The 25729-nt window shown below is 39.5% G+C and overlaps 8 protein-coding genes across 16 annotated transcripts; 5 read left to right on the top strand and 3 right to left on the bottom strand.

Annotated features, from left to right (window-relative positions):
• Window positions 1–294: 294 nt before the first annotated feature.
• Window positions 295–4227, top strand: LOC116916912 (probable leucine--tRNA ligase, mitochondrial). The gene is given in 13 exon segments (XM_032922217.2): window positions 295–476; window positions 534–746; window positions 819–1490; window positions 1493–1733; window positions 1794–1947; window positions 2012–2178; window positions 2248–2421; window positions 2484–2666; window positions 2741–2889; window positions 2891–2983; window positions 3049–3207; window positions 3280–3609; window positions 4065–4227. Coding segments are annotated over 12 exon segments (2640 nt in total). The 5' UTR covers window positions 295–329; the 3' UTR covers window positions 3568–3609; window positions 4065–4227.
• LOC116916916 (gamma-glutamylcyclotransferase) lies at window positions 3756–4856 on the bottom strand. The gene is made up of 3 exons (XM_032922223.2): window positions 4435–4856; window positions 4245–4378; window positions 3756–4189 (listed from the first exon to the last, which is right to left on the bottom strand). Exons 1-3 carry the CDS (start codon window positions 4498–4500, stop codon window positions 3919–3921), a joined length of 471 nt encoding a protein of 156 aa, XP_032778114.2. The 5' UTR covers window positions 4501–4856; the 3' UTR covers window positions 3756–3918.
• Window positions 4857–4990: 134 nt separating this feature from the next.
• Window positions 4991–7501, top strand: LOC116916914 (separase). 2 transcript variants are annotated; one of them, XM_032922219.2, is made up of 6 exons: window positions 4991–5263; window positions 5356–5918; window positions 5990–6349; window positions 6410–6768; window positions 6830–6997; window positions 7057–7501. In XM_032922219.2, exons 1-6 carry the CDS (start codon window positions 5158–5160, stop codon window positions 7358–7360), a joined length of 1860 nt encoding a protein of 619 aa, XP_032778110.1. In that variant the 5' UTR covers window positions 4991–5157; the 3' UTR covers window positions 7361–7501. The 2 variants fall into 2 exon arrangements, with proteins under 2 accessions (XP_032778110.1, XP_032778111.1); XM_032922220.2 differs by having other exon boundaries at window positions 5006–5263; window positions 5322–5918.
• Window positions 7502–7866: 365 nt separating this feature from the next.
• Window positions 7867–10636, top strand: LOC116916913 (polypeptide N-acetylgalactosaminyltransferase 11). Its single transcript, XM_032922218.2, has 11 exons — window positions 7867–8402; window positions 8469–8635; window positions 8696–8826; window positions 8882–9126; window positions 9187–9304; window positions 9365–9517; window positions 9603–9721; window positions 9784–9901; window positions 9972–10073; window positions 10134–10274; window positions 10343–10636. The coding sequence occupies exons 1-11, from the start codon at window positions 7984–7986 to the stop codon at window positions 10502–10504; spliced, it is 1875 nt and encodes a 624-aa protein (XP_032778109.2). The 5' UTR covers window positions 7867–7983; the 3' UTR covers window positions 10505–10636.
• Window positions 10632–11904, bottom strand: LOC116916915. Of its 2 annotated transcripts, none has more exons than XM_032922221.2 (4): window positions 11745–11904; window positions 11229–11476; window positions 10976–11168; window positions 10632–10911 (listed from the first exon to the last, which is right to left on the bottom strand). In XM_032922221.2, exons 2-4 carry the CDS (start codon window positions 11472–11474, stop codon window positions 10775–10777), a joined length of 576 nt encoding a protein of 191 aa, XP_032778112.1. In that variant the 5' UTR covers window positions 11475–11476; window positions 11745–11904; the 3' UTR covers window positions 10632–10774. The 2 variants fall into 2 exon arrangements, with proteins under 2 accessions (XP_032778112.1, XP_032778113.1); XM_032922222.1 differs by lacking the exon at window positions 11745–11904 and adding an exon at window positions 11697–11720.
• Window positions 11905–11992: 88 nt separating this feature from the next.
• Window positions 11993–13562, top strand: LOC116916911. Of its 6 annotated transcripts, none has more exons than XR_004390905.2 (7): window positions 11993–12103; window positions 12303–12423; window positions 12498–12736; window positions 12804–12940; window positions 12998–13095; window positions 13166–13312; window positions 13395–13562. XR_004390905.2 is itself a non-coding variant. In XM_032922215.2 (7 exons), the coding sequence occupies exons 3-7, from the start codon at window positions 12727–12729 to the stop codon at window positions 13523–13525; spliced, it is 492 nt and encodes a 163-aa protein (XP_032778106.1). In that variant the 5' UTR covers window positions 11993–12103; window positions 12303–12414; window positions 12498–12726; the 3' UTR covers window positions 13526–13562. The 6 variants fall into 6 exon arrangements, 4 of the variants coding, with proteins under 4 accessions (XP_032778106.1, XP_032778104.1, XP_032778107.1 ...); XR_004390904.2 differs by having other exon boundaries at window positions 12498–12780; window positions 12835–12940; XM_032922215.2 differs by having other exon boundaries at window positions 12303–12414; window positions 12835–12940.
• Window positions 13563–16916: 3354 nt separating this feature from the next.
• LOC123470122 lies at window positions 16917–18443 on the top strand. Of its 2 annotated transcripts, none has more exons than XM_045169857.1 (2): window positions 16917–17251; window positions 17360–18443. In XM_045169857.1, the coding sequence occupies exon 2, from the start codon at window positions 17440–17442 to the stop codon at window positions 18367–18369; it is 930 nt and encodes a 309-aa protein (XP_045025792.1). In that variant the 5' UTR covers window positions 16917–17251; window positions 17360–17439; the 3' UTR covers window positions 18370–18443. The 2 variants fall into 2 exon arrangements, with proteins under 2 accessions (XP_045025792.1, XP_045025793.1); XM_045169858.1 differs by having other exon boundaries at window positions 16926–17617; window positions 17686–17826.
• A 1160-nt stretch (window positions 18444–19603) lies between these two features.
• On the bottom strand, window positions 19604–25375 carry LOC116916909 (disintegrin and metalloproteinase domain-containing protein 10). Its single transcript, XM_045169266.1, has 12 exons — window positions 25345–25375; window positions 24627–24908; window positions 24051–24260; window positions 23249–23903; window positions 22880–23154; window positions 22626–22760; window positions 22391–22555; window positions 22108–22295; window positions 21807–22031; window positions 21620–21736; window positions 21235–21529; window positions 19604–21136 (listed from the first exon to the last, which is right to left on the bottom strand). Exons 1-12 carry the CDS (start codon window positions 25373–25375, stop codon window positions 21021–21023), a joined length of 2694 nt encoding a protein of 897 aa, XP_045025201.1. The 3' UTR covers window positions 19604–21020.
• Between the last annotated feature and the right edge of the window lie 354 nt (window positions 25376–25729).

The following is a 25729-nucleotide window of genomic DNA, read 5'->3' as shown; positions in this document are numbered from 1 at the left end:
CATGTATTCTGCTATCTTACGCTCTGTTTCGAAATTCAAGTCAGTCTTATGGATAATGAATTCAATGGGCGGCTGCTGTTTGAGTTTCGTGAGTTTTTTTCCCAATATGTTCTTCAATAATTGATTTCAATTCACAGCAAGTTCAAAAATTCTGGAATGGCTAACCTGAGGGGAAACTGATCTTGATTTATAAATCGTTTTAGCCATAAGTCAAAACGCAATCTGTAGCTTTTGCTATCGGCACGCCGATCGATGGCGCTGCCGTGGGCTGGTAAAGGACCTCTGCCGGGCGCCAGCTCCGCGATCCCTGCTGACATTAGTAACACCGCATGATCACGAACAGTATTCAAAAATACACATGGTTCGACGGTTGTTTTGATTTTATTCTGGCTTCAGAAATGAGTGTCTTCTTCTTCTATAGGCGATTCCCAATTGCAATTATCAAAAGGCATTTCTACAATGAAACCAAAAAATGGGTATGTATTTTATTTGAATGTTGTCCGAAAAATTTCGATTGAATTTCTTGAATCTAGGAACCGTTAACAGCCGAAATGAAGCACCAGATTGAAAATTATTGGAGTGATAAAATCAATAGAAAAAGTGAATCTGCTGCAGTACCATCAAAAAACAAATATTACATCTTGTCAATGTTTCCATATCCATCGGGAAAACTCCACATGGGCCATGTAAGAGTTTACACCATCAGTGACTCACTTGCCAGGTTTTACAGAATGCAAGGAAAAGAAGTAGGTATTAGAATTTTTTTGTGTTCAAATCCTAATTTTGAGTTTATAACTGTTTTCTCCATGGTAAATTAGGTGATCCACCCAATGGGTTGGGATGCCTTTGGTTTACCAGCTGAAAATGCTGCCATATCACAGAACTTGTCTTCAGAAACATGGACCAAGTCTAACATAGAATATATGAGAAAACAGCTGATGAAGTTAGGAATCAGCTTTGACTGGCAGAGGGAAATAGCAACATGCTCCCCTGACTATTATCGATGGACCCAATTTATATTCCTGAAACTCTACGAGGAAGGTTTTCTGTATCAGAAAGAAGCACTAGTCAATTGGGATCCTGTTGATCAAACAGTTTTAGCTGAAGAGCAAGTGGACGCCAACGGGTGTTCATGGCGATCGGGTGCTAAAGTGCAAAAGCTGCCGTTGAAACAATGGTTCATTAAAACAACTAAGCTCTCACAGTCACTGGTGGAAGGATTGCAAGAAATGACAGAAGAAAACTGGGGAGACATTATTAAATTACAACGGCATTGGATTGGTGAATGTGAAGGTTACAATTTCGATTTACCATTAAAGGAAGTGGATCAGACAAATGTAACCATCTGGACGCGAAATCCTGAATCCCTAAAATCGGCATTGTTTATTGCATTAAAATCAAGTCATATTTTAGTTAAGCCAGATTATCGAAATCCCTCTTCAACCATTCTGAAAATCAATGCTGTAAATCCACTCAACGGCCAATTTGTTGCCCGTTGTAATTGCCTGACGATTTAGATTATCCCGAAGGAAGCGAAAGTTTGCTTGGCGATCCACTGGTGGATAAAAAAATTTATGAACTTGCAACTCAATTGAATCTCCAACTTTCAGCCAACGAGCATGACCAGAGAACAGCGGAAGAGATATGCCAAAAAGCTCTCTCGGAAGACTGGGGTGGTTACAAAGCTAGCTCAAAGTTACGTGATTGGCTCGTGTCTCGTCAACGGTACTGGGGTAAATCATCTGTATGATGTTTAATTTTGAGGGATTCACAATTATCAGAATTTCGCTTAGGAACTCCAATACCGATGATTCACTGTAAAACTTGCGGCACTCAACCCGTCCCGGTTAATCAGCTACCCGTATTTTTACCGGCGTCGAAAGGAGAGGCAAAAGGGCATTCTGCTTTACTTAATAATCCAGATTTTTATAACGTCAGTTGTCCAAAGTAAATAGCTCTAACTGATAAATAAAAAAAATAATACATAATCAAATTTTCTTTAAACCTTCAGATGTGGAGGAGAAGCCAAACGGGAGACGGATACTATGGACACGTTTGTTGACTCGACCTGGTACTTCCTACGTTATCTGGATCCTACAAATTTAGAAGCACCCTTCGATCCCAAAAGAGCTGCAGCAGCTATGCCTGTTGACATTTATATAGGAGGCAAAGAGCACGGTATGTTTCCGATTGAATGCAGAATTTTACGGTGTTTTAAAAAAGTTTTTTTTACTGTATTATTCACAGCCGTTTTGCATCTTTATTTTGCGAGATTCATGTCACACTTTTTCCATCTCCTCGGATGGTCGACGGAACGTGAGCCTTTCAAGCGACTGCTCGTGCAAGGCATGGTGATGGGACGAAGCTATCGAGTCAAGGGATGCGGCAAGTACTTGAAACCTGAAGAAGTCGATTTTACTGGTAATATAGTTTTTTTCATTCTGTGTAATGGATAAGAAATATTTTCTTTTTTATCGCCAAAGGAGAAAAACCCGTTGAGAAGTCGACAAAGAAGCCCCTTGCAGTCAGTTGGGAGAAAATGAGTAAATCAAAGTTTAACGGAGTGGAACCTGAATCCGTGTGGAACGAGCATGGAATTGATACTATGCGGCTTCTCATCTTGGCTGACGTCAGTCCACGGTCTTCTAGACATTGGTCCAAAGATAGTGAGTCACTTAGAATTTGGAATCTCGTTCATCCAATCCAATTGTTTGAGATAACCGCACCTGATCAATTTTAGCTTTTCCGGGCATTTTAAATTGGCAGGATCGGCTGTGGTCAATAATGAAAAGATGGATTGAGCATCAGAAACAGGAAGAAACTGCAATTTCTTCATTCGATAAAGCCTTACTAGAGAAACAGGAAAATCTCTGGTATGACGCCCGTAATTTTTCATTTGAAGGGTGCGACTTTTAGTATCCATCATAGTCAGCAAATTTCGGTCGCTATTTCAAAAATGCAAGGATTAACGAACAATCTAAAGGTTTGCACAAGCCAAATACGAAGCAGAATTTGTTGAAATATTTTCAGTAATCATCCTACTTTTAGAAAGTCCCCAACAATTTTAGCCTAAAAAATAGTTTGCAATACGAAAGAGCACTTGGGGTGCAGATAATTATGTTGGCACCATTGGCACCGCATTTTGCCTCAGAAATGTGGACTGCTTTCGTCGACAATGCTCCCAGACTCTCAACTGATTTTGATTGGGTAAGTCTTTTGACAGATAATGCGTTGAGCTGTACAATTGACATTTATTTGTTTGTATTTGACGGCAAAAAGGCAAAAACAGTTTTAGATCAATCGTGGCCGCAAGTTGATTATGATTACAATCTTGACCTGGTCTGCTTCGTCAACAATCAACAGGGCTGTACAATCAAGCTTCCTCGTTCACAGCTTGATACGTTGGACGAGGCAAGGGCCCTAAGGCTCCTCCAGCAAGACCACTTATTCATTAAATACAATAGTGCTCAAAAGATCTTAAGCACGAAATTTGACCATTATCCTGGAATGGACGCCACACTAGCTGTTATCACCGAACCAAAAAAAAAGCAAAAGGCATGCTCGTAGAATGGAATGAAGAAACGATAAAAGCTGCTACGTAACTAAACGGTAATACATATACTTTCAGCAAATCGTAACCCGTTATGTCAAACAAATCTTATTCTTACCATAATTTAAATGTTAAACAAAACAAACGGGAGGTTACTACAAAGTGCTCGGTGGAAACACAAAAAATTAATAATAAATCAGCATAGTTATTGTGATGTTATGTTATGTATTCACATGCACTAGTTAACATTAGTAATGGGAAAGCTAAAACAAAATTTCTAGGTCTTATTGCACTATTTAAAATTTTGAGCTGGCAGTCATATCATTTTAAAAAAGGGCTGTGATCAGATTGGTTCTAACGTCTTAGAGTTAGGTTTTTTGCAACAGATCCATTTTCACTTGCACTTCGCCATTATAACCATTATCTTCAATAGTTTCCAAATTATTCTTGACATAGTGTTCAGGAACACCATTTTCTTTTGCTCCCTTAATCATAATATTTTTGTAAACTGCAGATGGCCGTCTATCTATTTCCCACTCTCGAGTCTGTTGATAACAACGGCAGATCAGGGTCTCTCCATCAATAGTCACAACTTGGACAGATAAAGGCCTATATATTCCTTGATGAACACCTTCTTGACTGTAATACACCTACTAAATTTGTTGTTCATTACTTAACTTAGAAAAAACCTTACTTGTCTAGTGCTGTAATAGTATTGTTTTCTTTAATCCAAACAACACCCCACAAATGGCAGCCAGGAGATTCAACAATCGTGGCAACCGCTCCCATCCAGCGAAGGCTTTTGTAGTTAAAATCAAGGCGATAATCCTGAAATTGAGGATAAATCTAAATAACAGTCTGATGATTGCTTTTGATATCTTTACATCTAATCTGGCTGCAGCATATGGTTTGGCATTCATGTCATTAATTTGGATCCTCTCTTTCAGCATGTTACTACCATATGAGAAAGTAAAAATAAGTTGATTGCTTTTCCATTGCACTTCTTCAGGAAACTCGTTACAACGGGGTTGGTCAAATAATGTGCGAAAGAGAAGGTAAGAATGAAGGTAACTGTTAGTTTATGATATTTGTCTTTAACACAACCACACTAAAATAACTTATTGCAGGCTTGTGGCAGGAGAGAACATGCGAGTAATACGTTCAAAATAAATGAACTGTTAAAAGAGCTTCTTTTCACAGGAACGGAAAAAATGAACGTTATTCATGTAGTGCCTCAAAAACCCAAACCAATGCCAAATAATAAAATAAATGAGCCACTTAAAAGGACAAGTGATACTGAAGGACAGATTGACAGAAGCAGACAGAACAGAATTTCCTAGACGAAAACAAATCCAAATTCCAAATCTTGCCAGCTATTAAATCAGAAGTTTTATCTTTTTTTTATCCAATACTGTTTATCAAAAATAATTTTTTTTGTTTCTAAGTTATAAATTTTCTTCATCTATTTTAGTTTTTTGTTGTTGTAAGAATCTAGTTACATATTCATGACAATGCTGCCGGTACGAACCGATGAAAGGCAAGGAACTGAAAGCGGACTAAAAATTCAAATTCAGTGACTCCCAAGTACCAACCACAACCAACTAAAGATGAGTGCAAGTACATTCTACCTGAAAAATGTGTTGGAGTCTAAAAACATCTTAGACAAAACAATAGTTATGAATCAATCCTTCCCATGTTCTCCCTTTTATTCAGGTAATGTAATTATGATATCTTTGTTATTGTAAAAAAAAACACATTTTAGTTACTACAGAAATTTATGGTTGCTTGTAAATCGGAATTTGCAGTGCTGCTAAAGAAAAAAGCAGAAAATCTATTTCATGAAAATGAAAATCATAAAGGGTTTGCACATCTAGTTGATGCCCACTGTGTTGCCATCCGACATGCTGCAGTAAATGCCCATCGTGATAGAGCTAAGAAAAAACTTAGTAAGAGCAAGACAACAACTCAAGGAGGCATAGAAGACTCAAAAACTACTTGCCAATTGGATCAGTGTTTTCAGTTTACAAAAGCTGATTTTCCAACTTGGCTCTACAGTCTTCCTCCTGAATGGACAGTTGTTCACATATCGGAAATGTGGCAAGGGCATGAAAGTTTGAAGATGCAAGGATTTGGTCCTCCTCCACTTGTCTACAGTTTACCCAAACTGATAATTGCCCGTTTTCATGGAGGAAAAAATGGATCCTTTATAACAAAATTCATAGATCAACCAGCTGGTGGTTTATCTAATGGCAGTTTATTAGCAGAATTAAATACAATCTTGGAAAACAATCGCATCGTTAACAGGGATTTCCGCGGCAATCGCGCACAGTACTGGAAACTTAAACAAGAACATCACGATCAACTGAAGGTACTTTGAACTAGAACTAGGGACTTTGAATATTTTTCTATATTTTGCTATGAAGTTTTTCCACATTTTAGGTGCTGGTTGATTCTCTGGAAAACTGGTGGCTAGACTTTTGCAAGTGCTTATTACTTGGAGAACTCTGTGACGCGGCCGATGTTTTGTTGCTGAATCGCGTAACTTCATCTGTAATAGACTTGATGAAAAAGATGAAACGAAACGTTACCGTCGACGAGGAAACTTGGATTAAACTATTAATATCTTGCCACTCTTACCTTAGCCGTCAGCAATTTGTCCGTGGATTGTTGAAAATTCTAAATACCGTAGTTAGAAACCCATTAATCACCGAACTTGTTGGTTATTTTAAAACTCTGCAGCCTGAACTTGAAAAGTTAAAAAATGCCAAGAGGAATCCAGTCATCCTCGTGCTAGATAAGGTTAGACGTAGTCATTTACATGTTTCTCATGTTACTTTTGTCTTCAAATCTTGATTTAAGGTTATCCAACAATTACCGTGGGAAAGTATCACGATGCTAAGCACTACACCCGTCTCTCGGATACCATCTCTCCATTTTCTCAATTCGCTTACATTAAAACATACGCTTCATCGATTCGTGCAAAATGCTCCTCGAAACACCATCTCTCCTAGGACAAACCTGAAGCTACCGTCGATTGGCGTTGAAGTAAACCCAAATCTGGCCTACTACGTTCTTAACCCAGGACAAGATCTTCCTGGAGTTCAATTACGACTTCAGCCTATTTTAGAAAAAATATGGGGGAAACATTGTGGTCTAAGTGGATCTATCCCTGTCGAGCAACAGATCAAGCAATCTTTAATAGAGCGGGACATATTTTTGTATACCAATTTTCTATCATTTTCATTGATACCGTATTTTAATCCTTTATGATACCTCCAGATACTGCGGTCATGGTTCAGGCTCAAAATACTTACCGAACGATCATTTGATTAAATTAGATTGTCGCGCGACACCTATTCTTATGGGGTGTTCTAGTGGACAACTTACTGCTAGTGGAAGGATAGTCGATCCGACAGGAGCACCTATATGCTACCTTTTGGCTGGAAGGTACATAGTTTTACTTGCATTATGAAGATCTTTAGACTCATAAATGAACTAATTTCTAGCCCTGGAATGATTGGAATGTTATGGGAGGTGACGGATGTCGATTGCGACCGGTTTACTGTTCGCCTTCTCGATCTTCTTTTGGGAGCCCGGAAGTGTGATAGGCTAGAAAAACAGAATCTAACACCGCCCAATCAGAAGACTAATAAAACAGATCTACCGTCTCCCCCAGAACAATTAGAACCTGAAGTCCTTCGTGCTGTGGCACAGTCCCGGCCCATTACTAAAAACTTTTTAACGGGAGCTGCTGCAGTGGTATATGGGCTACCGATTCGCACTCTCGATTTCAATTCTAATAATTCGTAATTCTTTGACAACGATCGCTCTATTATCGTCCCAAAAAAGAATATTGTTCTACAACGTATGTCTCTTCTGGGTTTAAGAGAAAGTCTACATTTTTTTGAAGCACAATACCTGCTGTATAATTAAATACCTTTTGCCTTTTTACATTGCTTTTTTATTATTCAATTAAATCACTTTCTTAGTATAGTACCCCGCATGAGTTAAAAAGGATAGAGAATTTATTTTACTATTAATTTTGCCATGATCGCTATCGTGTGTTTCGTTGATAAAAGAACGTTCCTAAATAAGATTATTTTTTTGTCTCTCTTATCAGTCATCTCATACCTGCATAATGGCTGGTTACAATGAAGTTTTTACTAATTTAAAATGATCAAAAATATTATTAAAACTGAAGTTTTATTTATTAGAAATCAAAGGAAAAAAAGCAATAGAATGGTTTTTTGTGATTGAAAGAGCATTGGAATCGAAGAAATATCGCTTTTGTATCGATAAACGCCATATCGATTCGTTTACTTTCACAAAACAACAAACAGGTTTGGTCTTCATGCCGCTCACTTTAGAATGTAAATCTACACTTCGGAACATAGAGCTCTTTCCCAGTAGTATTATCGAAAAGTAAACCGAAAATGAGAGCTTCTTATAAGCCATTTTTCTTGGGAATTGTATTCACTTCAATCACTTGGTGTATTGTCTTATATCTCTACATTTCACTTAACCCTAAAAGCAACAGCACGGCACTGCAACATTACTCGTCGGCTTTTCCCTTCATTGTGACTGTCAAAGAAGTAAGTAGAACGCTTCCCATTATCATAGACAACGCGCTGGATGAAGTTGATCAAGACAGAAATAAGGGAAATATAGGCAATAGTTCAAATGTTAAAGCCAGTAACCCTGCTGTGAAGCAACTAGAAACCAATCTTGGTTTAGTTAGAAACAGTGATGACCAGAAGATCAGAGAAGAAGGTTATAGCAAGCATGCCTTTAATGTACTTGTGAGCTCAAGGCTGGACTACCACAGAGCCATTCCCGATTCTCGGCATAAAATGTAATTTAAAAATAATTGTATTTGATCCTTAAAAGCTTTTCAGGTTTCTTTTTTATATTTTTGCAGGTGTCAATCTCAGACATATCCAACATTGTATCTAAATACCAGTGTCATAATTTGCTTTTACAATGAAGATCCAAACACTCTTTTTAGGACTGTGCACTCAGTTCTTGATCAAACCCCTAGTGAACTGCTCCATGAAATTTTGTTAGTTGATGACAACAGTGACACAGGTACAGCAGCTAAAAATATCATGGGTTGAAGGTATTTCAAGATTAATCCAATGACTTTAGGAAAAATTCATGATGAAGTACAGGACTTTGTTGCCAAGAATTTCCCTCCGAAGGTGCAACTTCTTAAAACTAGCAAGCGCGAGGGTCTAATTAGAGCACGAATATTTGGCGCAAAAAAGGCCACAGGACAAGTAAACAAACAACAATTACAAAAATTTGAATAAAATTAATCTATTGTATTTTTAGGTATTAATATTTTTAGATTCACACTGTGAAGTGAATAAGGAATGGGTTCAACCTCTCGTAGCAAGAATTCAAGAAAATCGAACGTTCGTCGTCACTCCAATAATTGATATAATCAATTCTGACACATTCCAGTACACGTCTTCGCCTTTAGTTCGTGGTGGGTTCAATTGGGGTCTACATTTCAAGTGGGACAGCTTACCGGATGACTCTCTTAAGTCGAATGAAGATTTTGTCAAGCCAATATTGTACGTAAGAACAACTTTTGTGATTATTTTACAAACATCAGTTTAATATCGAATTTTTAGATCACCGACAATGGCTGGCGGATTATTTGCTATCGAAAGAGAATATTTTTTTGACATTGGAGAATACGATGCAGGAATGAACGTTTGGGGCGGTGAAAACCTGGAAATATCTTTTAGGGTACATAAATTCTGTTTTTTATGAGATTAATGACTCCATACGTTGAGTTGTCGCTTTTAGATTTGGATGTGTGGCGGAAGACTAGAGATAATTCCTTGCTCTCGTGTGGGGCATGTTTTCCGGCGTCGCAGGCCATATGGTAGTCCCAACGGCGAGGATACCATGACGTACAATTCACTACGTGCGGCCCACGTTTGGCTCGATGAATATATTGTAAAAAACATAATAATAATCATAATAATAACACAATGAGAAGCATTGGTTCTATGAATTTATAATTGAAGTTTGGTATTGTTAGGAACACTTCTTTCACGTACGCCCGGATGCTAGACATATAACTTACGGAGACGTTGGACCCCGTCAGCGTTTGCGCCGACTAATGAAATGCCAGTCGTTCGATTGGTACCTCAAAAACATGTACGTATTTTTTACTACCTTGTTGTTTTGGTGTACGCATAAAGTATTTGCTGTTATTTTAGATATCCGGAACTAGCAATTCCTGGAAAAGAAGGCAATAAGACATCCAAGAAAGAAACAAATAGTAAACTCCAGGCGCGGCGTATGTACCATAGGAAAAACTATATTGCAACGTACCAAGTAAGCAGTGAATTTAAGTTTTTACTGATGTTAATTCTTTACTATATCGCTTTGCGGTTTGTAATTACAGGTTAAATTGTCGGGTAGTAATCTTTGCGTGGAAAGTGAGAAAGAAGTGACTTCGAAAGGTTCTGTATTACAAATTGGTGTATGCGCAAAAACAAAGAAACAAGTAAGAAAAAAACGGTCTAGTTTTTCCGGAATGAAACTAAATTTTCCTATGGGCGTGTAGCTATGGTCCGTGACAGATAAAGGAGAAATGGTACTGGCCCAAATGCTTTGCATGGAATCACCCGAAAGTTCTAAACAGAAACCCAGGCTCTCTAAATGCCACGAAATGGGCGGACTCCAAGAGTGGAAACATCACGACGATGTAACAAGATTGCTCAGTATCATAAGACAAACGTTCATCGCGTAACAATATTCCTTCATTATGTATAGATAGACACACCTGTTTACAATATTGCAGCTGGTTTGTGCCTCGGAATCTCAAACTCTGGCATTGAAGATTTCGCAAATCCGGTACTTGAAAACTCTTCTGTTGTTATGACAGTTTGTACTGATTCATCAGCTGCCAAATGGGATTTTGTGAAAGTTCCTTAACACTAATCCTAATCGCTTTATATTCAATTTGTTTTCTTTATCCCACCTGCGGTCAGTAAGTAAATTGTAAATAATGGCTACACTTTTTTTTAATGAATATTCCCCAAATAAAAAGTAAACAATATTATTTTACATATTCGACCGATGTATTTTTTAGTAGCCAATCGATAGCATCCATCGAGCTTGGCTTATCTTCGGCTACATAATGGATGTTGATACTACTGTGTACAATGTCTTTGATGGTCTGACAATAATGTTACTATTAACGATTTATTCCTTCCATCTTCCTTTCTCGTAGTCGTATTTCGAAGCAAGACCTTCAATAGGTGCAATTTGCATATTAATCATTCGCTCCAGTTGAGCTTGTTGCCTCTCAGGAGAGAAAGTTACAGGCAAGGGAGCATACACTGTCACAAAACAACTCATTAGATGCTTAACTCTGAAATCTCATACAATTAAAGAAAAAATTACCATATTGCTTCATCCAGATATAAATCCAGCATGCAATGGAACATCCAATCAAGGCAAACCCAACAACAGATTTCCATTCGCCAGTAGGTGCTTTGATTTCAGCAAAGGTTTGGCAGAAGGATGCTCTGTACAAAGCTTTCTTTTCTTCAATGGTCAACTTATGCCAGTCTCCCTTCTCCTTTTCCCTCAAAACCTACATAATATAAGTACCATTTTTATCTCTTAATTCAGTACTTATGGCAAAAAATGCTACCTGAATGTCTGGAGTAACTTCCTTATAGCGGATAGCTGGCAGAGGGAAGTCAACCCTATCAATGTAATTGGGCTGGCCATTCATGCCAAAACCAACAACTTCACGGTTACCAATGATAGTCTTGATAGGATCTCCAACCTCGTGATGATCATGGGCATGATCATGGGCCGATCTGACTTGAGAAATGATTGGGCTGATCCTAGCCTTGGATTGTTGGGCAGCATACCTCACCAGATGATTCGCCATTTCTAGTTAGACAAGTTTATTTTAAAATGAATTAGGCCTGTATCGAAGATTCACTTGAAGGTAAATATTTTACAATCAAGTTAATTACTCCTGTACTATCAATCCGGTACTTTTAACCGGTACAAAACAAAACAATAAGCACGACGAAAAATCTGGAACCTCTCTTATTCCAACCAGAAATAACAGATATAGATATCACAATAACGTAACAAAATTAATTACAATATAGTATCTTAAAAACTGTACGCTGAAGATTACAAAAGCCAATACCTTCAAGCTACGTGATCGACTGCACAACTATAAATGGCGGACGATTGGAAATGGAAAGAACGAAGATGGTGCAAGTTCTTTCAATTGCAATTTTTTGCTATTAATTATAATAACAAATAATGATGCATTATAAACACAAAAATATATATTTTTCATTTGGGTAAAATTTGAAACAGTTTTACAGCATTTTGGCTGTTAACTTAAGTTGATGTTCAAATTTATTGTGAAAATATGGCAACGTTGCCTAATCTTGGTGTTGGCGGTGGATTCTGGACCAGACGACCGAGGACGTCGAAGTAATGGGGAATTATGGCTTAACCCAGGTTTTGAAAAACATATATTGCACCGACAAGCCTTCAGTACGCTAAATTTTTCGTGAATGCTTATTTTGAAAATAGAAATTCTATGGATCTGAAAGAGGGTTTGATAGAAGACATTGATTTTGTTTTGGTACCTGAACTAGAATTAATGCTCAATTGCTCAGTTGTACCAACTTGCTCCTAGGCGTTAATTAATCTAAAAACTACATTAACCCATATCTGCCTCTTCTATCTTTAGGTTAAAGCCCATGGAATGCTGACCAGTTATCTGTGAATAAAAATTACTTAATAGAGCTCAAATGGGCCAAATATCCTGATTCCGAGGAAACATTAAAAATGTAACAAAAGAGGTATTCTAGGTAAAAAGAAAGAAACTATTTCAAAATCAGTAAACTAAATAGGTGGATATATTTTGTATCAAAAACTTTTGTAGAAGTTTTATGTGACATTCTGGAAATTCATGAAAATAGAGAGAAACAATCTTAAACACTGATGTTACAAGCTATTGAGTGGTTTTGACAAAATTGGATGCAATCCCAGATGTGATTGAAGCCCTATCAGAGCTCTGCATAATTCCAGCTGATCACAGGATTGTAGCTAGTGTCCATCAACATTAGTTGCACCAACTCTTAACAAAAGCAGCAGTTCTCTAGTTGGCAAGCATGATGTCAAGTATGCTAAGTTTTAGTTAACACCATGGATCTACTCAGTTATTGGTATATTCAATACCCATATTTAGATCATCAATTTCTATATTTTACCCATTTTAGTACAAACTAACAGTAAAGGCTCTGGACACCAGGGACTTGCTGTTTTTCAATATCAATTTCATAATATTGCTAAAATGACTTTGACGAGAAAAGAAATCAGTTACACGTAATTGGCATTTCAATTTTCAGTATAATTTGTGATTTTCATCGAATTTCCCAATAGGAATTTTATCAAAACTATATTCCCTTATGCTTTCCCAAAACGGATTTCGACCAACTTTTTCCGTGAATTCCCTCCAAAGATGGCACCATATTCTCGGGGTATCGGCACTAATCTCTTATACGTTTTTTTTTAGCGATAGTATGCCTTATACGTTTTTTTTTGCGATAGTGTGCCATGGAAATGGGTATCTTCTTGTAGAGGATATGCGATGCAGTGCGATGTCGAGGTCCCGTGATTATCGGCTGAATGATGGAGTCTGGATCTTGTATCCATTACCTGAATACAATGAATACTATCAGTTCTCCAGAACAAGAGGTAAGGAAGGATTGCACGATTGTATTGAATACGTATTTATAGGCAATCGTTTATAAATTGATTAATGTTTCGTTTCATTTAGACCGACACAGGTTAATAATCATACTGAATCAAAAGAGGTACATACTTGAACGAGATTTTAAAACGATAACAGCTGGAAGGGCGTATGGAAATTTCAAAGGACGCTACCTACTCGTTACCTTTAGTCGCTGATTCATCTTGAAGATGAAATATAAAATATTTTATAAAGTGAAGTGTATATCTGGGCTCCCTTCTTTTCTGTGGCCCCGTTTCCCCTTGACTTGTGATAAGCCCGTAGGGGGTCATGCCACTACTGTGATCAGCAGCAAAGGTTGTGAGTGCGCTGTCCGGAAAGGGGACGTGGGGGTCCTCAAGTTCTATGATATCATTGGAGGGCGAAGAGGCTACCCACAAATCCGAATTAACGGTTAATCGCTCACGTAAAAACTTGTCCGAAACCTTCCATCCTCTTCCGGCTTCTCTTAGCCACGCCCCGGGTAATCTCCCCGGGGGTTCGAATTCAATTGAGGCAGTGTCTCGGCTTGTCTTGGTTGATGGCAAGTGGAGGTACTGCCTTAAACTACTTACTACTACTTAAGCAATACAAATATTTAAAAATATTCAATATGTATTATTTTGTGCATGTTCTTCGTTTGTTCTTTTAACACTTGTCTTTTATACCTTTTTTGTATTTACATTACTGCCCTTTGAGAATTGGAATCTTACACTGCTTGTTTACAGTTGAGGGGCTGAGAGTTCCGGAGAATTTTTGAATTACCACCGATCTAATTACAATCCTGGAGATGGTAATTTGCTGTTATACATACATGAATCTCATACTTACTAGAATTTTATTTATCCGCAGAATTATTTTACATACATATTTAATTTAACTCATTCGGGTATCGATCCCTAAACTTTCGGCGTACATTGCCGATGCTCAACCGTTGAGCCATGAGTTACAATATATGTTGCATAAATATTAGAAGGCGTGAAAAGATAATATTGTAAAGGCAATTTTTATAGGTTCGTAATACTATATGCTAACCTGAATAGTTTAATATCAAGGATCATAGCTTTGTGGCAGAACATTGGTGCACGGATTCAAGGGTCTTAGGTTCAAATCCCGGGTGAAAATTAACACGTTTAATGAAATTGAATGTTGTAATTTCATTGCGTTTCTATAAGATGGATTTATTGTGCACATGTTATTAGGAAATTATCTTGAATCATGCTACAAAAAAATTCTGAGTCCAAATTTTTTCAACTCAATTAACACGAAAATATAGATCCCTGGTTACCGTGAATTATGGCTCAGTGGTAGAGCATCGGCATGGTATGCAAAAAGTTTAGGGTTCAAATCCCGAAAAAAGAGTTGAAAGCTGGACTCGAAAATTTCATTTGAGAGAATACGTATTATAATCTTATAACATTAATATTGACCAAGCAGTAGGTATTAGGCCCCTCAGCAGACAATGCCAGCGGTTGAACTCCGTTGTAAAGTGTACAAGTAACAAAATATGCATTCACGCCAACAAATCAAAATGAAAATTTATTAAAATTTGTTATTGGATATTATATTAAAGATTGCCAAAATATCCATCCCATTACTTCGTAATGGGGAAGTTTCTCGACCCGACTGGCGACGTGGAAGGTAGACACCTGGGAAGGTTGGAAGCCCAGGACACCAGGAACCTACTGGGAATCGAACCACGGACCTTGGAGTTGCTAGGCGGATGCGATACCTTTCTGGCAACCCCCCCTATATCCCCCCCATTGATATTTGATCCCGTATGTACAACTTTGCACAGTTAGCTTAATGTGTTGAAGACTTAGGTTTGAATGTAATATCTCTCATAGCTCAATGGTAGAGCGCTGGACTTGGAATAGTGTATACCTTGGGTTCGAATCCCACTCTGGTAATGTGGAACTAAGTATCCATGATAGATTACACGTCGAGAAATTGTAATGCATATCACTTTAATTGTTTTTATTAACAAACAAAAAATTTAGTAGGAATACTCACCATAGTATGTGTCCAACTACATGTTCTTCATCTAAGTTGAAATGTTCTAGTACGTGCGACCAACAGCACCTTTGAAGAATAGGACTTTACAGATCTTTAGTGAAGGCACTCTTAACTTAACTGTTAAGAGATTTTGTAACATATAAATCAGAATTATATCCGAAGACATTGCAATGCTGCGAACGTTTTTTTTTTCTCGGTGATATTTATTTATACATTGGAATGTAACGTGACTCTATTAGGAATCGAACCCTAAACCTTCGGCGTACCGCACCGATGCTCTACCATTGAGCAATGAATCACACATTCTAAGTTTCAACTTTTACCAGGAGTTTAAAGGTAACATGTTCACACTTGTAATAATTTAAAGTTGCCAAGGTAAATTACAAAGACGCTTGTAAACTTCAGCGATAACTTCAATAAAGTGAATCAGCAAACATATTGTGTACTTTCTACTTCTAATGGGATTTGATCCATAATCATCCAGCGCCACAATCTGATGCTCACCCATTAAGCCATGATTCGTACGTGGACACGCACAATACCTTCTTGTTGCTTAAACGCAACCTTTGAAGCATAATCGATGTAAACGAAACAAAGCATTCGACAAAGGTAGCCGTTCAATTCTGTAAGGATTTAAACCCAAAACGCTATGCCCAAACAGATTCCGAGATGTAACAGGACGACGAATTTTGAAAATTTTTTCCAATCATAAGATTCTGAACGGTCCAGAAGAAGTATCTAAAATTACCCGAAGATTGAGCCCGAGTTGGTGTAAACTAGTGACGACCTGCTCGGATTCGTCTTTACGCAGGAAACCGTTATCGATATGAATGGCCTGCACTCGCTACGAGTCGTCACCCTGGAGAAGTGCAGCACAAACGGCGGAATCGACTCCACCGCTTACCAGCACGAGCACGATCTTATCACGGCCGACCGTACGCCGGATGTAATCGATACACTGCTGCTCGCGTTTCTCCAATGTTAAACCTCCTTGCAATCCACAAATGTTGAACACAAAGTTATGCAAGTTTTGTCCTGCAATTTAACTAACCGTCAATTTGACATCCTACTTGCTTAATATGAGTCAAGGGGAAACAGGACCACAGAAGAACAATAGAATACCAATAGTCTAGGTATACACTTCAGTTTACATATGAGTAATACCATAACGGGAGAGCATGTGAATTAATTATGGAAATGTCCAATTCCAAGCCTTGGTATTTTGAAAAATCCGACTTCTATCATAAACTTCTTCCAATATGTATGACTGTTAATCTGTATTAAGAAAATAAACTCACATTAGTATAAACATTTCTGCTTATGTGGCTTAAATAAAACATGAATCTGTGCAATCCTCCTACTGGTTATATTCCTTAGGAAATTTGGAAAAAAATTTTAGTGCCTTTTACTGAAACTAGTAACAATGAAAAGTCATAATAAATACTGCCTTTACTATAGAGAATAAACGAACTGTCAACTGGCAAAGACATGGCCGACACGACTAAAGGTTCTACTTCCAAGGAATAGAGTTCCTAAAAATGCGTAGACCTCTAGTGGTTAGACCATGAAATATGCCAGAAGTAGTAACGGGGATACCGACTATTCTCTTTCTGCCAGCAGACGGAATTAGTACAGGATCTATAAAACTCTAAAATATCAGGTGATAAGGTGAAATAACTTGGCTAGTGTCCAGCCGCTCTCGTCGCACGTTAAACATATACCTACTTACCTACCTTAGCTATTGTCTATCGAATTGCAATTGCAATTATTGTGCGTGAAATATATGTGAACAAGGAAGACGAAAAGAATTTCAAATAGTTTTATAAATGCAATCATCGCTACGATTCATCCAGTAAAAAAGAAACTGAAAATAGGAGCACCAAACGAAGGTTCCGTTTTCTCAGTATAACATAGCTTAACGTTTTTGTTTACAAAGTTCTGCTTGCGCACCACTATCTGGTTCCACTAACAAATGGCTTCTTACGACAACTCTGAAGACTACCCACAAAACGAGCAGTCGACGAAAGAAAATGCGGAGGAATACTTTGAAGACGAGGATTCAGATGAAAGTGTGGAGATGATCGCTGACCCGGCTGATGTTCCAATACCAAAAGGACTTCTCGTGACCCTCATTTTAATTATTTATGCTGGTTTAATGATGGCCACCGGGGTGATAGTGTATTCTACATACGGAAATTATCAGGCTGGGACTTCACTAGATGGATTTACCTCAACCAATGTTGCTCCTATAACAGGTATATGTCCCATAAATGATATTTGTCCGTCAACCTGCATAATAGATACGAACGCATGTATTCCTCAGCCGAAGCCGCCTTGTATACCTCAAGTCTGGCCTACCAGGTCATTTTGTTGGGAACAGGTTCCATCTAGCTCCCATCCAACAGCGTGCCCCATTCGGCCATCAACAACCGAGCCGCCGATCCAAGTCTTCCGCACTGTTTTCTACGAGAACCATAGAGTGCTAGACTTGCTCAATTTGTACCCACCAAATTCGCCTAAACGACTAGAAGTCGTGACAACTTTGCTTTACAAGACGATCGAGCAATTCGCAATGTTGGGTCATTTCCACCGGTGCGGAGACAGTCTAACTGATAGACCACTTTTCGAAACAGTCTGTTCGTTCTGCAACGATCGCTACGAATACATTAGGTGCGTTATGTCAAATCAGTTGGTTGATCAGCTATATCCAGACGAGCCTTCAACAGCCAATCACCTTGTTCCAATCTTCTGGGAAACGGAGCTAAGTAAAATACACGATAATTTGGTAACTACGATATACAAGACCGGCTTTCCAAACAACTTGGATTACGTTTTTGATCGGATTGTGAAGATGATAAGGCCATTTTCCGTCAAGACGGCTAGTGGTGATGAATGTCGTATCTGCAAAGATTTTAACGAAACCATCTACGACAAGTGTTACACCAAGGATACGTGGTATACGTTTCCTGCTCACAGACAAGTTTCTCCGAGCCTCATCAGATCGTAAATTGTTTTTGTCAGAAAACTTTGCATACATGTGTTTGTACGGATTATCCGTTTCCAATAAAGCATAAAACCTATAAAAAAATAAATAAAAATTAACTATTTTTTAAATCATCAACAAACAAACAATGCTTCAATCTTTGTTTTGGGAAAGAGGCATCATCTTCGTTTCACTGGTTTCTTGTTAAAGAAAGACAATTTCAAACAAAGCTTTCTTGCCTACTAATTCGGTTGTGGTGAAACGGTCGGAGAATAATTGTTGATAAAACAAAGTGAATTGTTACGTCAGCAAGCTTTTAAACATAAAACTCTCTTTTGCGTTCAAATACTTAGGATTTACATATACATACTGTCCAAGTCCATTTCACACCAGGTATGAGCGTATTTTATCAACTCAGGAGTTGAGACGATTTGCGAGAAAAATACGTTTTTCTCTGTTGTTTTTTGTTTTCTTCTCGCTTCTCGAATATTTGCTCCTTTGTGCCCATCTCACAGACTGTGTAGTGGCGTCACACCTGAAAGTAGAATTGTGAAAATGGACGGGTATCGGTGTAATACTTATACTAAAATGGCTGAATCGACATGCACAATATCAGAATGAATGTTATTAAACTCAGATCAATTTTTGGTCAGGACCTCGTCACGTTCAATTCAACTCTTTTCTCACGGCAAAACATTGGAAAAAAAGTTTTCAAGAAAAAGAGATTGTATCGAGTCAATCACCGTCAACATGATGAGAATAGATTCTGACGTTGTTGATTCCATTGTCCGTAGCACCAAGCAAAGTTGTAGTAGCTCCACAGGCAATGACAGTGGTGATCCACGACAACTCGTCTTGGCCGCAAATAACGAGAACGGTCTCTTTCAACCTGTTAAGCAGCGTATCCAATTTCTTCATCCAATGACGGGGTCTGAAGCAAAACAAAACAAAAAGCGTAAACCAAAAGAATCGGTAATGAAACATTTAATTAAAAGGTTACCCAAGTCTGATGGACTCAAAAAACCGACAAAGATCAAATTTGGACCACTGGCAGGGGCTAGTAAGACTGTACTTGTGAAAAAGCACACACTGCTTGTGAAACACAATGAATAGTGTTTCTATAGTCTCTGTTCGCCTAGAGATAACAGGGTAAGTGTAGGCGGTGAAGGTATGGTTGTACAGTTACAGAGAAACAATTATGTTGCGATTAATAAGGTTTTGCCAATATGTGAAAGAATGTTCCATAAAACGAAATGTGTTTGTAAGGGAACACAGTTGTATTGTTCTTCCAGCACATCTAGTTTCTTTTTTTGTTTGTTTTGTTTAATAATAACAAGGACGAATGAAAGACAAGTTGATGGAGGGGGTAGTAGTGGTGTTGGTGGCAGAGTGGCACCGAATACGCAATCTTTGTGTCGATTATCGCCTTATCGGAGAAATAAAATGGAAGAAAAAATGGCAAGCTGAAGGAGGAAAAAGCTATTGTTCGGGGATGCAAGAACTCAAATTCTGAAGTCAGGGTGTGATCAGAAACAGACGGCGAGATTGTTCTTTTCTGCAATCGGAATTTAATGATGCAACAAGCTACACTGACAACACGTATTTAAAAATGGCAAAGAGGAACGAGCATGTTTTTCTTTTTCACTCCTTTTAAAACAGCTGATAAATCATTCACACTATATACAGTTGTAGAGAGAAAGAGATAAGATGATCGGAGGCGAATAATGGGATCAAACTATCGAGCACAAACGACACCCAGCACTTCCTATACGATGTGCATGTACGAAAACAAAAATCTCCAACGGGAAAACGAAATAGAATTGGTGATACATTGACATGTTGGCGTGCCAGGCTTCAAATACTCTGAGAACTACAAATTGTTTCTGATCTCCATATTTTTCTGTGACAAATTGACCTGCGTGACGTTAATATTCTTCACGGAAAGTCCCTCCATTTTAAAGTGTTGATGAATTTTAATGACAACGAAGGATTCCTAGAAACGTAATGGTAATACTTCTACTTTTCGTGTTTTCAAAAGGTCACTTGTGGCTTTGCGGGGAAAGGGGGAGAGTGGAGGGTTAAAAACGACGACGCCATCGAATCCATTTCGGAAATATGTATACTGTATAACTTATACAGAGACAAGTAGGTAGAACCGCACTGGGTGGGAAAGCAGCAATTGTTGTGACGCGTGTTGATTAAAAAAATCAACACACGTTTGTCTGCGGATTCCGGTGCGTTCAACAACACATCAAAGACCGATGATAATACGCAAATGATATTCCTGCAAAGGACGAGATGTAAATTCTTCTTCTTTTTTTTTATAAAGAGAACGAGAAAAATTGGTCCGTCAAAAAAAGGAGGGTTATTCTTCCTATTATGGGAGGGAGGGGTGATCGGGAAAGGGACGGTACCTGCGAATCGACTGTTTTGGATCATTTTCTGTTCTGTAAATGATTTGTTCAATTTAGGCAGCTATACACTATTCAATGTCTATCAGGGATTGAGTTGGTGGATGGAAGGACATGACGATCTAATAATTAAATGTATAGAGAATACGAGTCATCCGAGAAATGAGAACAGCCTTCTCGTCTGAGGAAGGACAAAACAAAAACGAGAATAGGGGGGAGGTCGAAAGAAAATACTAATGACCATTTAATAGTGAATCAAACTTGTCACACCCGCTGTTGTCGCACGTTCATTTCGTAAGCATTGGCCCGGCCCCCTTGGCCCCCTGAGTAAGCATACGGAGATGATTCGGCTCTATGACCCCATCCACTTGCTGGACCGCCTGATGATTAATACAAACTATGTTAGAATCGAATAGGTTCGTAAAAAATAAACAAAAACAAAGAAATGAATAAATAAACAGAAAAAATGGGTTGCTACCTTTGGGTCGATTATACTGATTTCTTGGTTCACCGTGAGAACCAGCTGCTGGATTAGGAGCAGCAATGTACGGAGCTGACGGGTTTGCATGTTGTTGTTGTTGCTGCTGCTGCTGTGGATGCTGATGCCGCTTCCGTCGCAATGTGCTGTACGGATGTCGCAGAGTATGCGTGATACTCAAGGCAGGCTGTTTCTTCGGGTTTGACGACGGGGTGTGAACCGCGCAGCACTTGATGAAGACACCCATAAAGAGGACAAAGGCTACACCCATAAGCAAGACAGCCCACCAATATTCCTGCATAATTAAAAGGATGACAACAATCTCACAACATTTTCACCGAGATGGGAGGAAAGGGCGAGCGTGGAACAAGTTTGTAGAACTCACCGTTATCCATTGAGCTATGGTGAGTAGCGTTTCACGATTGAAGAGCAAGTTCTTCAATCGAGCCAAAGGACCTTCGGCATCCACCGCACGGCACTTGAGAAAGACATCACAGTAACCCTAGACAAGGAGAGGAAAAATCTATTATTAAGGCGAACTGTAGGGAAAGATAAGCTTTGTTTTTAAATGCCTGGTAGTTGTCGCAAGGAGATCCTGGACGTAAAGAAATGCCAATAGGCAACTTCGTGATGGAAGACAGTTCAGAGGTGCCTTTACACGTCGTGTTATCGTTGCCAATTTGACAGGCTAATTCGCAGAGTTTGCGTTTGTCGTCTATGACGTTCGACGTGAGGAAGCATTCCTTCATGCCAAACTTGGAGCAGATGGATCCAGAACATTCACCGCTTTGACATACCTACAAAAATATTTTAAAAAAAAAAATGTTGTAATTGAACTGATCCTTGCGTGTTGTCATGCGTCACTTTTTATACCTGTGTATTGCCATTGCATTCGGTTCCGTCAGGATTATTAGGCGGCGGAGGACATTTGGCAGACAGCCCATTGCAAAAGGCCTTTCCGTTACATTCGCCATCCTCTTTGCATTGCTGGTGTGAAGTAACCGGAACAAAGTTACAACTGCGGTCGCAGCACTGGCCTTGGCTCGGACTGCATTGCGTTCCTAGAGAGAAGAAAATGAGAGAAGTGTTCGCAGCAATTAGTATGTCCTCGTGTCAGTGGAACGGCATGGCCAGCAAACTATTTATCGTTTCTTACTCGGTCGACGTTTGCATCCTTGAGCAGCTGGATTGAGGGCTCTATCTGGTTCGCTGACAACGCGAGGATAACAACACTTTTCTTCGCATTCTTCGTCGTCATAGCCACAATCACATTCTTCGCCATCTTCAACAATCTTGTTACCGCAGAAAGCACCCTTCCAATCTGAAAAATAAGACGAAAAAAGCTATCATTAGTTAGTCCATCTCATCAGCCGTAAGGGCGCGATCATTACCCGTGAAGCAATTCTTCTTTTTGCCTTCCTCGATAGCATCTAGAACGGACGAGATGTTGCCCACGCTGCAATTGGAAAAACGGGAATTGTTTGGCCGTTCGCCGCTAGTGGCCGATGCGAACATAATGTAATTACCTAAAAGAAAATGAAAAATCGCATCGTCAGTCAATTGGACACGTTCTTGAAAGGCATTCGCCAACACGACAATGGCGGAACTTCCATCTTCATGTCAACTTAGAATGTTTCGTTCATACCATTTTGACCTCCAGGACGACAATGGCTAGGATAATCGTGAGGCGAACCGAAATTGTGTCCAATCTCGTGAGCTAGTGTGAGTTGCGAGACTTTCGGCGGAACGCGACTATTGTAGTTGACAAAGGTGATGATGCCTGTGTTGAGACTTCGTTTGGTGGTTCGCGGGTAGCCAGACATGTTCTCCGTGTAGACTTTGTAACGTTCACAGATGCCACCGGAAGCGCCAGAGGGTGAAGCAACCCAAGCGAGACCCAAAGTTCCACCAGTGAAATCACTGAAATTCCAAAAGTCAACAAAGGAAAAAGAAGAAATGTTTTCATTCCGACGATGACACGCGATAACCGAAGGACAAAAATAAAAAACGTTACCGGTATGTGAAAACGTAAGCCAAACAGAAATCTTCGTGATTGCCTTGCGAGTGAAGATTAAGAAAGTTGGAGACGTCAATGTTGGGCAAACAAAATTTGTTTTCCTCTCCAATGTAGTTAGGCTGACAGGCCTCGTCGTCATCTATTTTGATCCGTTGAACTTCGAATCGAGTCATGCGGTGGGGAAATTTTCCATCAAATTTAGTCTCCATGTAAATTGCATTGACTGCCTTGACGTGCTGGGCGATCAGTGACGTGATCTCTTTACGCGTGTTGTCTGCGTTACGTTTCTCCGCTTCGTAAAAATGCCTCCACAGCAGCGGATCCGTCTGAATAAAAAGCGAGCACGTCGTCCTGCTGACGTTGTTTTTGACAGTTGAGCGCCTGTCTCGCCGTCCCCCATCAGATGGATCTGCATCCGGCTGGTTGGCCTGATGGCTATACTTGTACCACCAGGCCGATGATCGAGGATGGGCCGTTTTCCATCCATTTTGATGGTCTCTCTTGTGCAGACTCTCTTCAAGCTCGACGATTCGGTCTTTCGTATTGATCTCGTTGGTTTTCTCGTCTTCTTTTTCCTCGTCAGTTGCTCCGTGCTGAATGTCGTCCATCCAGGCGGCCACCTCATCGGTCACACCGCAACCGCCCACATGTCCTATGAATCACAAAAGGGAGGACGGAGAAGGAAACAAAGGGAGTACGTATTGTCAGTAGCAACTCATTGATCCACATGCGTGAAAAATTCCTGTTGGCTTTAGATAATCGGTAGGAAAAGAGAAACATGCCAAACGTAGCCAAATACCTGTGCGATGTTGTTCATAAGGATCGACGACGTGCGCTTCCTTGTAGATGATAGAGTGAAATGGATTGCGACGATGAAACTTGGCAGTTGTGCTGTTGTCAGGAAAGTATTTGGTGGCCTTTTCAACGTAGAAGACGCCATCTTGGCTGTGGATTTTGCCATCGAAGATACCATCAATGATCGATCCATAGACCATGCTTTTTGGTTCGCCTGTGGGAATCGAAGGGAAAAGACCATTAGTGAGTCAATTAGTCGAGACTGATTTCTTTCATCTATCACGCAACAGCAGAAGCCTTTAGTAAAAATAAAATGCATCCTTTCTACGGCCACATGGGAAATATCGTAATGTTGCTGCCATTGCTAAGAAATCGCGTGAGAATTTCGAAATCAAACGGAACTTGTGGTCAACTATATTTACTAAAACTGGTTTTTATTTAAGCATTCCGGTTGTACAACAAGTCTGCCATGGCCAACCATGCAAGCACGTTGGATATTTTTACACATGGCCAGAACGTTTGCACAGCATGATCGTTTTCGACTTAGAAAATAAGACGCTACAAGGTTTGTGGTGCTCACCTTGGAGATGCCCTTCGTAGAGGTGCGAGGTATCGACGTCCAGCGGATGGCCTTTATGAGACACAAATTGGACGTCAGAACTGAACGACGATGTATCCCTTTTCAATTTTAAACGAAATGGTTTCCCGTGACTGCGAAAGTGGAGCCGAAGATACGATTCTTCTTCTCCTCCGACTACACTTCGTCTATTTCGACTGTGTTGGGCTGCAACCGCGTCCGCATCGTAATCCAGCGTCTCGTAGTGAAGGACGTACTCGTTCAACCGGTTACCCGTTTTCGTACCTTGAATTTCAATCGACACACATAGAGCATTAAAGAAAAATCTGCTGAACTCACGTTTGTTCTAATTCAAATCATCCAGCCGTCATCCGTGGACAAACCTTGCGGTTTCACAGAGAATATTTTAAACAACAAAAAGGTAAATACTGGTTGGATTTCACCCACGCACAACAACGTTAACCAAATTGGGCCAAGGTTTTTCTAGCCAGAAGATTTTTTTTTCTTTTTCTTATTTCATAAGGGCAAATCGATTTCCACGTTAGCTTGCAATGTGCGTGGATTTTAATGGGAGAAATCCATTCTTGTGGACAACACAATCGTCGCGTTTTCAATGACGTCGCTTTGGATGCAAGATGGGAGACGGAAAGAAAGGGAAAACTGCTGATTCGTGGTGGGTTGGAAAAATGCAAAAAAAGGGCACCATTTCTATTCGCCTAACCTTTTAATTGGAATTCTAACATCATTACCATTGCGAGAGGTAGCATGTAATAGAGGACGAAGGTATACGGGACCCAATAACTGCTGTTGCTACTACCATGCCAACCGGAATGAGAGCACACACAAAGTCGTTGAGCCAATTCCGAATATTGATGGACATTGGTGGTGTTCAACGTAACGTAAAACCGCCATCGACAATTTGGGGTACCTCGTCTCGTAACTCGAATGAGTTTCGGTTCGTTGTATCATTCCACTCGACTGGCAGAAAACAAAACAACGACAACAAGAGAGGGAAGCCAAAATTAGAGAGAATCGTTTCTTTCTTTTTCCGGTTTTGTCTTTCCTGTCTCTTTCGCTCCGGCTTTTGATGGGGGCGGATTTTGTTT

The sequence above is a fragment of the Daphnia magna genome, linkage group LG2, assembly GCF_020631705.1.
Source record: "Daphnia magna isolate NIES linkage group LG2, ASM2063170v1.1, whole genome shotgun sequence".
Taxonomy (NCBI): Eukaryota; Metazoa; Arthropoda; class Branchiopoda; order Diplostraca; family Daphniidae; genus Daphnia; species Daphnia magna.
This window is presented reverse-complemented; position numbering and strand designations above follow the sequence as displayed.